This window comes from Carlito syrichta, unplaced genomic scaffold (assembly GCF_000164805.1).
Source record: "Carlito syrichta isolate Samal-C Ts95f unplaced genomic scaffold, Tarsius_syrichta-2.0.1 Scaffold302718, whole genome shotgun sequence".
NCBI lineage: Eukaryota > Metazoa > Chordata > Mammalia > Primates > Tarsiidae > Carlito > Carlito syrichta.
In genome coordinates this window covers 256107-268001 of record NW_007246814.1, presented here as the reverse complement: position 1 = coordinate 268001, position 11895 = coordinate 256107, and the positions used below count along the sequence as shown (strand labels likewise).

The window sequence follows — 11895 nt, the reverse complement described above, 5'->3', positions numbered from 1 at the left end:
GAGGGACACACATGGAGAGGCTAGCCCCACCTCCAAGAAAGTGGGTAAAAAGCTTAACCCCCTCCTCTAAAAGGCTCAGGCCTATGGGTGAGCCCTGGCCGGGATTTCTTTCTCTCCCGGCGGTTGCAAAGAGCCAGCAGGGAGGCAGCCGCCGCCGCCATGGCGGTCTGCCGCCCGCGCTCCCGTTGATCGCCGGGAGGTGGCGCGCTCTGCTCAGAGGCCAACGCCAACCTTCTCCCTGTTTCTCCCCCTTCTTTTTTCCCCCTCTCGGAGGCTCGCATTGAATCGGCCCTAACGATTCTCGGATCGTCATTATTTGTAACCATAGAGCATGAATTACCTCTTGAGGTCATCAGCGAGAATTTACGACTGGTCAACAAAAGCACGTGATTCCCTAACGCCCCCCCATCCCCCTTCCAGCCCCCCCCATATTTGGCCGCATACATAGCAAAACGAAGTACAGTGCATCGCTATAATTCATTAATACATCATAAATCGTGAAGCACAGGGTTATAACGACCACGATCCACAAATCAAGCCCTCCAAAATCACCCAAATGAGCTCGTACTTTGTAAACTCCTTCTCGGGGCGTTATCCAAATGGCCCGGACTATCAGTTGCTAAATTATGGCAGTGGCAGCTCTCTGAGCGGCTCTTACAGGGATCCCGCTGCCATGCACACCGGCTCTTACGGCTACAATTACAATGGGATGGACCTCAGCGTCAACCGCTCCTCGGCCTCCTCCAGCCACTTTGGGGCGGTGGGCGAGAGCTCGCGCGCCTTCCCCGCGCCCGCCCAGGAGCCCCGCTTCAGGCAAGCGGCGTCGAGCTGCTCCCTGTCCTCGCCCGAGTCCCTGCCCTGCACCAACGGCGACAGCCACGGCGCCAAGCCCTCTGCTTCGTCCCCGTCCGACCAGGCGACCCCAGCCAGCTCCAGCGCCAATTTCACCGAAATAGACGAGGCCAGCGCGTCCTCGGAGCCTGAGGAAGCGGCGAGCCAGCTGAGCAGCCCCAGCCTGGCTCGGGCGCAGCCAGAGCCCATGGCCACCTCCACAGCCGCGCCCGAGGGGCAGACTCCGCAGATTTTCCCCTGGATGAGGAAGCTTCACATCAGCCATGGTAATTCTCTCTCTTTTTTGTCTTCCCAGCTTTCCTTCTCTGCGTTTGGGGGGTGGGGTGGGGTGGAGGACAGCTTGGCTTTTCCTCAAATGTGGATTTATTTTTCCAAGGGTGAGAAGTCTTTAAGAGGGTCCCCACAGCTTCGTGGACAGAGCCAGACAGGGTCTCCGTCTGGGAGGGAGTGGGGGCATTTTTAGGAATCTGTTCCCAGCTTCGGCTCAGGTTTTTATTCGCTCGGCAGTGCCAGCTTTAGGATGAAGGATGGGGCTTATGGAAGGTGGGGAAGGGTCCTGTCTCCCCCTACCCCCGAAATGTTGACATCTGCCGCTCGAAAAGCAGGGACGAGCAGTCAAAGGAGCCTTCCAGGGCAAAAGTGCAGCCGCTCTCCTCCCTCCCGGGGCGAGCGGCCGCCTGAGCCCGGCCAAGGGTGAGGCTCGGGGAGCCCGCAAGAGACAAAGCGGGAGCATTCACTGCCGGCAGAAGTGGGGGCTGCAGGGGAAGGGGGTGCGGAGGTTGAGCCTGGACGTGGGCATCTGGAGTGGGGAGGATTGGAGCTGCGGTGAGCTGGGTGCCGGGGACGCCCGGGTCCTGCTCCCCCGCCCCCCTCCCACCCAGCGCCCCCTCCCTTAACCGGAATAACGTTGCCTCGCGGCTCTGCTCTGTCTGCTCCAGATATGACCGGGCCGGACGGGAAAAGGGCCCGGACCGCCTATACCCGCTACCAGACCCTGGAGCTGGAGAAGGAGTTCCACTTCAACCGCTACCTGACCCGGCGGCGGCGCATCGAAATCGCCCACGCACTCTGCCTGTCCGAGCGCCAGATCAAGATCTGGTTCCAGAACCGGCGCATGAAGTGGAAGAAGGACAACAAACTGAAAAGTATGAGCCTGGCTACAGCCGGCAGCGCCTTCCAGCCCTGAGCCCGCCCAGAGGAGCCCCGGGCGGCCCCAGAGCCCGCGCCACCCCCAGCCCCAGCCCCTCTAATCCTCCCTGCGCCGCCGCCGCCGCCGCCGCCGCCGCCCGCAGGGGACCGGTTCCCACAAGCCTGCCTCGCCCCGGCCTCGTGTTACGATTTTTCGTTCGGTTTTAGGTCTTCCTGTGGCTCCCTCTCTCCTGGACTGGTTATCTTGTTATTATTGTTAATAATAATAATAATAATTATTATTTTCCCTCCATGCTCCCAGCTCCCTTCCGCTCGCCCCAAATCCGCCAGTGTTTCTGAATGTTCGTGTCTGTGGTGGCAATCCTCCTCCCCCCCCAGGAAAAAAAAAAAAAAAAAGAAATTCGCATGTTTAATGTGAACTTTCCCCTCCCCATCTGTGTTCTAACTTATTTATAAAAGGACGATCGCTGTATTTTGAGTTTCAGTTCGAAACTTCTCGAAGGGGCAGCAGTTGAGGTGGGATAGTGCCGAAGTAAGGCCCAGCTGAGCTGGCCTTGGAGATGGAGACAGTGACTGTGTCTCTCTTCATCCTCCTCCTCCTCCCTCCCCACTTTCCAGGCCCAAGTCTCCCAGGGGCTTGGTTCTAGTGTGGGAAGGGGCTAGGGAGGTCCAAAGGGGTGATATGGAGAAGAGGGAAGGGAAATAGTGAGGTTTAAGTTCCTGCTGCCTGGGTAGGCCTGACAAGGCCTGGTCTGGGAGTATACGGAAACAAAAATGGTCCTCGGTGTAAAACGTCTTGTGTATTTCTCTGTGAACCTGTGGGTCTGGCTAGAGGGCCCAAAGCTTGTAAATATGGGGATAGTCTGGGTCAGACCCATCTCTTTCTTCCTATCCGTTTCGCTTCCAAGACCATTTGTAGTGAGCGAGTGGATGCCGTGCTACGTGTGAAATCTGTCTTTGCCGGGCCTGTCTCAGTGATTCGCTTTTGGTATTTGTTTGTAGCTTTCCTTGAAGTCAAATAAATGTTTCCCCCACTCCATTACCCTTCCACTTGTCTTTTCTATGGGGGTCTGCCTCTCCCATTACTGGGCACACCCTAGGCCATTCTCCATGAACCTGCGGTATAGAGAAGAGAGAGTAGGACGCTCCAGCAGCCCCTCTCAGCTACCTAGGTCTCTGGCTTGGTCAAAGGGTGCTTGGACCAGAGAACAGGCCTTCATGGGAGACTGAGAGGCCCAGAATCCTCCTCCCCACAGGCCCTCCTCCCCACAGGCCCTCCTCCCCACAGGCTCTCCTCCCCCTTGGGGATGGGGCAGGGGAAAGGCTGAGCTAGACTCCATCCTGGCCTTCCACCAACTGGCCAAGAAAGCTCCTGGAAAACTCTTCAGGGAGAGTAATTTGGTTCTAGGTGCTGAGCAGGAAGTCTTTTGGGAGTGGTAGAGGCCTGCCCAGCCCCTTGAACCCTGCTCTGAATCCCAATTCAGCTCTGCCACCAACTAAGGCCAAAAAAAAAAAAAAAAAAAGATCAGGAAAAGGCTTTCTCTCATCCTTGGCCCTCTCTACGTTTATCAAGGGTTCCTTCTCTCCAGGGGCCCAACTGACCTTCCTTCTTGATTAGAAGTTGGGGTGCTTCCTGAAAGGCCCCTAGTTCCCCTTTCAGCCAGACTGGCCCAGGGCCAGGGCCCAGTCCACCTCTGTCCTCCACCCTGAGCGCAAGAGTCAAGTCTGGACACTTACCCGATCAATCCCTTCCAGCTTGGCCCAACTTCTTACTGGACTTGGGGGGAAGGGGAGCTGGTGAGGAGGCGGCCGAGGGTCCTGGAGGCTCTACTGGGCCCTCCTTTCCCTTCACCCCTTGACTTTGTCCCCCTTTGTCGATAGCAAACTATCCCAAAAGTCGCTATGACATTTAGATGTCAAATGGATAGGGGTTTTATCTCGAAGTTAGATCGTAAAAATCGCCGAGAAGTCAGACAGATACCCCTCACTGGCTCGAGAAAGTCACGTGAGGTCCATAAAGTTAGTTTTATGGTTTTGGGGAGTTGACACCGCGCGGTATATTTCACATTCTCCAGAATGTTAAGTGACACTTTAACTGCTCGCTGTGGTGGGGAAGGGGGCAGAGGTAGGTGAGCACTCTCCCAGCCTAGAGCAGACGGACCAGCCCAGACGGCAGCGGTGGCCCAGGCCAGCACTCCCGCAGTAAGTTGCTTCCAGCTTTCGCTTTCTCCCCTTGTAATTTTGGGTTTGTGACTGGATAAAGAAAATCTTGCTTCCAGCCAGGGCTGTGGGGTGATGTAGGGGAAATTTAGCCTGTTTTATATACCCAGTTCTGAGAAAATGCATGCCTGAAGTGGGGGCTCTCAGTTCTACAAGGCCTCAGTGGTCGCGGGTACCTGGTTTTTATTAGCAGGAGTGTCTGACTCTTGTGTGGAAAGGGGTTTCTGTGTGATCCACGTTCCTCCAGTGCCCTTGGAAATTTAGGGGGCAAGAAGGAGGGGTGTGTACTGCTGAAAGAAGTGGCCATTGGCGGGGAGGTACTTCACTACTGGATATCTTCAGGCAGATATTCCCCCCTGCCCCAGGAAAGAAACTTTATGGCATTCATTTGTCAGGGGTTTGTCGGGATGCGCTGGGCATTTTTATCTGGATATGTCTAAACTGAGAACAAGCACTGGGGAGGCTGCTGCTGTGGGCTATCTTGCCCTGGGGTACTGTCTGGTTTTCAGATTTTTGAACCCCATAAAAAGGGCATCCCTCCGGTTCTCTAGGGCCTCATCAGGATATCCAGGATGGGTAGCGCAGCGCTTCTGCACCCACCTTCAGCGTGTTGGTCCCATGCTAAACTCTCTGCTTGGCTCGAAGTAGGAGGATCCTGAGGTCAGAGTAGAACTCAGCCAGAGAAGGCAATCCCCTCCAATCCAGAAATCTAACTTCTGGCCAGGGGAGAGCTTCTTCCCCTGATTAGGGGAGAAAGGTGTTTAGATCTCAGGCAAGCCTTCCATAAATAAAACCTGCTCAAGATCACAGACCTCCTAACTGTCGGGAGGAAATAAAAAGACTTGGAGCTGGGAGAGAAAAAGGGAAAGGTGCTTTCCCCCCCTCTTTTCTTCTCTCCCTTGCACACCCTCAAAGAGGCCTTTGTTTTGTGGCACCACAAACCACAGGGACCACAGGATTTGACCCCCCAGGGGACCTGTTATTTTCTAAGAAAAGTCACCTTTTTTCTAAAAGCCAAAGGTCTCTTCCCCCCCAAACTGACTCCCTCCCTCACTTTAAGACCCAAGGAACCAACCACCCTGTCACTCCTGCTTTCGCCAGCCAACTCCCACGGGTAGTCCCTGGGATTGGACATGTGGCACCTTGAGGGGCTTCTCATTTTTGCTACAAGGAAAGGGTCATAAGACTCCCTGTTTCCCATTAAGGGATGTTGGAGCTCTCCCCCTCTCCTCTTTCTCCTAAAGCCACTCTGTTCTCTGAGCTCTCCATTCCCTGCCCAAGAGACCCTTCACAGGCTTTCGGGGCAGAATCACCTTGGTTTGAAAACATATCTTCCCCAAAACGATGGGGGCATGTGTATCCCTTGGAAAGGAGACTCTGGTTATCTCCCAACGACTCCCTGGCAGCATTTAAAATACCAATAAATTCTGGAGGCACAGCTTCCCCTGGCTTCCACTCTCTACAAGGCAAAGGAGTTGAGAAAGGTGCAGAGAAGGAGCGCAGCATGGGGAGAATCTGACCTGGGGCCTTGGCGGACCCCATTCCTATTGTGCTTCTGGTCTCACTCTAGCGGTTCCCTCTCTGGAAGCCTTCCCAGGAGCCCTAAACCCCAGACAACCAGGCTTGACCCTGAAGATTTTTTGTTTACTCCCCCACCCATGTCAGTTCTGCAAACTGTGATAAAGGGTGTGTGGGGCCGGCGGCCCAGGGACATTTGCTGGGCATATCTGGACGGATTTTCCGGAATGGCAAAGAGCAACCCCAGGCAGAAGTGCCCACTTCCTCGCCTCAGTGACCAAACCCTTGACGGGTCTCCTCCCGCTCTAAGCAGATCCTTAAGAAGATGCCCAGGCTGGGCTTTCCTTTTCCCTCACTCCAGGTTCTTGGGCAGTAGTCCTTCCTGAACTATTTAAAATAGGATAAGTTGGGGGAGGTGATGAGAGGTGTGAAGGGATTTCTGGTGCCCAGAACTCTCTCCTCTGCCCGAGACCTGCACCCTCCCCTTCTGGCTTCCCCAGGACGTCTCTCTCCAGGAAAGCTGCTCTGCTCTCTCCAGGATTCTGCTCTCCTTCCTCTCCCACTGGCTTCCTCTTCCTGGGATCCCTCTTCCCCGGCTCAGAAGGCCTCAACCTTCCGAGCTACAAGCCGGCATCCTCTGGCCAAATCCTCATTGTGGAGCTGGCCCCAGGAGGTGGCAGCCGGAGATTAAGGCTGTAGTTTCCCTTTTTCCTCTGAAGCCAGCCTGGCCACCACTCAGAAGACAATTTGATTTTTTGTTTTGTTGTATTTGGTTGTTTTGTTTTGTTTCTCTGAGGCCAAGGGGTGGGAGGAAGTATAAAGAAGTGTAAACAGGAAAGCCAGCCGGGCCTGGAGTTCCAAACGCCCATATTTCATCGGCTTCCTCTCCATAACTGTGGCAGGGACACTTAACCCTTCCCTGGCTGTGAGAAGTTATTAGCTGAGGGTTGGTGGGGCAGAATGGGGCGATCCAAGAGGGAGCTGCTTTCCCTGCCTGGTTCCTTTATCCCTGGGATCTGGATGCTGGGGCAGAAGCAAAGGATTTGGAGCAAAGGAGGAGACAGACTGCTCAGCACAATTCCCCAAACTCAGTCCCTTCCCAGGACTGCTCTCCCCTGCGTGGGCTTCTCAGCGTGGGGACCCACCCAGGCAATCTTGGAGGACAGGGCTAGCAAGGACAGGTTCCCCTCTTTTAGGGGAGGGGCCGCTGGCAATCCTCCCCATTTTTGGAGTTCCTCAGAGTAATCAGATTTTGAAGCTGGGATCTGCCCTCAGCGGGATTTATCGATTGCTGCAGTGCTGTTACACATCCATATTAATTAACCCAGACATCGCCTGGAAACTGAGCTGTTTGGGGAGGGGGGAGGGGAGAAGTGGGGGCTCTTTAAGGAGAATGGACATTTCTCCCTAAGTGCCCCTGAGGCCCAAATTGGAGAGTCTCTCCCCACACGAATCCTGTGGCCCTCCCCAAACCCAAAGTCCCTGGAGTTCTCAGCAAGGGTAAGAGTGACCGGATCCCCACGGTGGACGCCACACACATCTCTTGAGGAGTGGAATGAAACACCTCCCAGACCCGTTCCTGGTGGTCCCGCCTGACTCTTCCTTCTCTCCAGGTGGTTTCCCCAGTCCTCCAATGCTACTCCACTGGAGGATGCTAGGACACGTCCTTTCTACAAGGGTTAACGTCCCCTCCTCACCTTCCTTACAACTTCCCAAAGGTAGAAGCTTCTGGTGGTTTTCGGGTTTTGTTTTGTTTTGTTTTAGAGTCCCATTTGTTGTTGGCGGTAGTGCTGGTCTTATGGTCTTCTCCCTCCTGCTACCCCTCCCTCCAAAAAGTGATTAAAATCTGTTAAAGGATTTAATTAAGAGAGTTAAATGAAAAGGAAGGAGGCGCAAATGAGTTGGGGGAAAAAACCCACACCAAAGCTATTCTCAACGATTAAATCGCCATTTTAACAATATAATGGAGTTTGCATCCTGAAAGGGGAAATCAACGCTCATATCTCATCAATAATTCATAGAGTCCGGGATCACGCAGAGGTCAGCAGACGGGGGCCGCAGCGCCGGCCTACATGGGACTTAGAGCCGCTGCCGCATACATTACGCGCCGCCGGCCACGCCGCCGCCGCCGCCACCTCGCAGCTCCAGACCGGGGGCGGGGGCAGCCGACAGGTTTAGGCGGGTCTTCCCTCCTTTCTTTTGACGGATACGATGAGACCTAGACTGTGAACTCCAAGAGGAAGATTTGGGGGCCTGGAGAGGGCCGAACCTCGGGCAATTCGGAAACCTGTCGGACCCCGAGAAGCACCTCCTTCCCAAGTTTTAATCTTTGTCTCTTTCTCTTCTTTTTCCTTTTCCCCCTGGCTTAGGCATCTCCCGTCCTGTGTCTTCTCTCCCTATATTTCCTCTTGGAGAGGAAAAGGCACTCTATGCAGCATCCTCTGGCTTCTCCCTTCTGGAAAAGGCCCCCCAGGCTGCCGGGCCGCACTTGGGCCTTCTCTCCGAGGGGACTCGGGCTGAGCTAGGAGGCCTCCGAGCGCGGGGCTGGCTTAGGTTGCAGGGATCGCTGACCTCCAGGCCTGCTGCTCAGGCCAGGCCGAAGGGTGGGGAGTCAGCATGGAAAGAAGCATTCAGGGGAGAAGTGGAGGGAAAGTGCCAGCGCGCGGGAGGGCTTCCCCTCTTGGGGCTCTGGAGGCACGACGGATGAAAATCCCCATCTCGGGGCTTCCGCAGGCTTATTCTAGTCTCTTTCGGGGTGTCCATCTCTCTAAAAAATTTTTTTTCTGTTTTTCGACTCCCAAGAGCCCTTAGGAAGGAGAGAGGAAATCCCCACGAGAGGTGGGGGTCTGGGAGGCGATATTTGGGCGGAAGGAAAACCGAAAGCGCGCGGTTGTCCCCAAGGCCGCTGCGCTGGACTAGAGGCAGAGGCTGTAACATCCCGGAGCTGCCAGTAGAGTCCGCCTTAGACCAAGTTCACAGCCAGGCTGGGGCCTCCGAGGCGTCAGTGAGCGGCCGCGCAAGGTGGCCCCGGGCCCCGCGTTGTTGGGACACTGAGCTCTCCCTCCAGTCCTGTGGTCACAGTGGACCCCTCTGCACTCTAGGAGCCCCTGCTCCAAGCCCTCCCCACCCATCACCTCAGAAATACCCCTCTCCAAGCCAGCTCATTCTACTGCTCCCCATAGGTCGCCTGGCTCAGCAAGCTCGGCTTCACACCGGGGGACAAGAATGAGAAGGGTGGGTGGTCAAACGCCTTTTCAGGCATCCCAATAGAAGAGATTCGTGGACACGCAGAAAGTGGGGTCGGCGTCTTTTTCCAAGGAGTTACTTAATAGTCAATGACTCCTCTTTCCCTTGGGTGGGGGTGAGGGAGCCTTAGCGAAGGGGGAGGAGTGAGGAATCGTTTTGCCCTGGGGTTTCTGCAGCCGGCGCTGCAGAATGAGACCCGGGGCGGTGAGGCCAGTGTTATTGCCGGAGGGGTCGCAAAGTTGGAGGGTCAAAAGTTTACAGCATGCGTGAGCGGCAGAGGCGTCTAGAGGCGGGGGCGGAGTGGGAGGCTGGGAGAGGGGGGAGGGGTTGTGTGTGTGAAGACAGAAGAGAGAGCGAGGGATGCTGGAGGTAAGGAAGACTTGTGGGCTGAGAAGCGGGGGAGCAGAATTGGGCGGAGAAGAAGCAGATATCTGGGAAAGGGAAACTGAGGAAGGAAGAAACACTTCTCAAAAAAAAAAAAAAAAAAAAGGGCGCCAGTAGTGGTGGTGGGAATTGTACAAAAGAGAGCACTTTGGGCGTGGCGAATCCTTCGAGCAATTTTCTATCCCAAAGATAACCTTTGAGTCACCAAGTTAAATTTAATTAAAACCTACCCAGCCGCACACATTTTAGAAATGCAATTAAATTACCCCCACGTCTCTGCAGGACGTTTGGTAGGGCCAAAGAAGGCTTCCAAGGTTTGCTTCTCACCAGTATCAGCCCCATTCTGCTTGCCCTTTTAAAGGGGCCAAACGGGAGAGGTAGGCCTGTTTTCAAGAACCCCAACACGCAGGCTGGTCCAGGCAATAGGCTGGTCCAGGCAACTGGGGAGACCATGGCGAGGGCCAGCACTGAAGGCTTTCCAAATTCCCATTCCTAGGGTTTAAGAACATGGCCATTGAAAAGTTAGCTTGTTAATTCTTTCCCTCTCTCCCAAACCTCCATTTGTATGTCCATCTTGACTCTCTTCCTATTTGGATGAGGGAGGAGAAATGCAAAGGAAAAATACCAAATGGCTTCACGGAGATCTTTTAACTGGAGTTGAGACAGGCGACCTGAAATGAACCTTATATTCATGTGTTAAGCTTAGCTCTGAAGTAAAATGCCTAGAGAGACTCTGTAATTATAACACCAGGGCATATGCTTATTTTGGGTCTTTAAATGACTGTTGCATTATGAGATATCGTCATATTCTCTTCCAAGCATTTAATATGGGCAGTGCACTGTGGGTGTTTGTCCTGCCAGAATGGAGATAACCTAAGAGTTTCTGTAAAGACACTTCTGAAATGTAGCCAGAAGAGACAGCGGTTTAATATCAATTTTTAAATCGATTTAATCTGTTTTTGACCAAACCAATTGTCTGTAGGTTCCTGTTTCTACTTAGTCCTCAGGTGAGTTTCTCTGGGGTGTCAGGCCAGGGAGGAATTCCTGGAGTCTTGAAGAGGTAGAGATCAAAAGCTGAACAGGAGAACCCATCTCTTTCTGTTCCCCTTTGGCCTCTTTTCCAGGACTCAATGTTAGCAAATTTAGGGGTCTGTGGAAGAGACTGGAGCAGTCCAAGGTTTTGGGTTAAAGGGTCCTCAGGATAGGGAAGGAGTGGCCTCTGCCATCCCCCACCAAGCTGGGTACCTTGGGGTGCTCTTTCTTGATCTCTTTGTGCTAGAAGGATACCACCCTGCCAACCCTCCCCCAGGACCAGTCTCCAGACTTGAATTTGGGGGAAGGAGTCACCTGACCTACCTCTGTTGGTCCTTTGGGGACTAGAGAAAGGGAGAAATGCAAGGCAATCTGCTAGATTCTAATCCCAGAGAGACAAACCCAAGGAAACCTATTTTAAACACTCTTTGATCTACTCTCCTTGTGGTGGTGATGGAGGTGGGCAAAGAAGTTTCTATATAGATGAGAACTATTTTTTGGTGGAGGAAGGTTATGGTTTTATTTTTAAAGGACAGTTAAAGCCTCTGAAAGCCAACTCCCCAGCTTTGACCAGCACAGTCCAGCCTCTCACTCAGGATTCTCTGTCTTCCCGAAACCTGCTGGGCTGTGGACTACACTCTTGGTCCTAAGAGGTGGAATGGTCATTTCTGGGTCCTGGAGCTCCCAAAGTTTTTTGCAAAAACGGGGATATCTCTGGCACTTAGAGGAGTGACTAAAGCGGTTGGAGTGTGCAGTGGGATCGGAATACAGATGCTGTGGGTGCAGGCATTTAGGGGGAGAGTTGAGGTGAAGGGACCCCTGACTGGGGCCTGCTCTCTGGGCCCGAGATGCTGCATTTTCGGTTTTCCCGGTGCCAGCCTGGTTTTCAGGCTTCAGAAGGATCCCCCATGAAATTCCACCCTCTCCCTGGAACCAGAGCTGACAAAAATATAGGAATGATGGAAAATCAAAGCAGGGGCGGGGCTGGCTGAATCCTATCCGAATGGGACTTTTTTGGGGTGGGGACTGGGTGAGGGAAAGAGAAGGTTCTGGCGAAAAGTCGAGCTGGAGAGGACAAGCTGAATCAAATTCCTGCTCTGTCATTTTTCTCCCAAGTAATGACCTACGCAAAATTCAATATGACCCAGCGAACTGCGCGAGCGTATTATAGTAACTGCCTGCTCGTGGGGGAGGCCGGGAGAGGGGTGAACCGCAGGTCACGGCGTCTAAAAATTATTAAAATGTTCGAAAGCCTCGTGACGCGGCTAAGCTGTCTAACAAAGACTGCCAAAGTATGAGATTAATACGAAAACTTGCGCTTCGAAAACAAAAACACACCAAAAAAAAAAAAAAAAAAAGCCTTGTTCCGGCCTCCGAGGGGGCCCACGGCTCCTCTGCCCGCAGCCGCGGTTCGGTTTCCCGGACGCCCGATAGTGGACAAGAGTGAGCTCAGCTGTTGCCCAGCGTGTCCGCGGGCGGGTCGGCGGCCGGCGG

At 53.9% G+C, this 11895-nt stretch overlaps 2 protein-coding genes across 4 annotated transcripts in view; both read left to right on the top strand.

Moving 5' to 3' along the window:
* Positions 1-262: 262 nt before the first annotated feature.
* HOXB5 (homeobox B5) lies at positions 263-3040 on the top strand. Its single transcript, XM_008057088.1, has 2 exons — positions 263-1118; positions 1791-3040. Exons 1-2 carry the CDS (start codon positions 557-559, stop codon positions 2036-2038), a joined length of 810 nt encoding a protein of 269 aa, XP_008055279.1. The 5' UTR covers positions 263-556; the 3' UTR covers positions 2039-3040.
* Positions 3041-4056: 1016 nt separating this feature from the next.
* HOXB3 (homeobox B3) overlaps positions 4057-11895 on the top strand; it is a 40724-nt gene continuing 32885 nt past the window's right edge. The window contains exon 1 of one of the 3 annotated variants that reach the window (XM_008057083.1): positions 4057-4203. The gene's annotated coding sequence lies outside the window, so the exon portion shown is untranslated. The remainder of the gene's footprint in view (positions 4204-11895) is intronic. The other 2 variants (XM_008057086.1, XM_021711835.1) reach the window with 2 other exon arrangements.

Excerpts from the sequence above, each read along its gene's own strand:
- HOXB5 (XM_008057088.1), top strand. The coding sequence starts at position 557 with ATGAGCTCGTACTTTGTAAACTCCTTCTCGGGGCGTTATCCAAATGGC. Across the intron at positions 1,119-1,790 it reads GAAGCTTCACATCAGCCATG|ATATGACCGGGCCGGACGGG; the intron begins GTAATTCTCTCT and ends TGTCTGCTCCAG.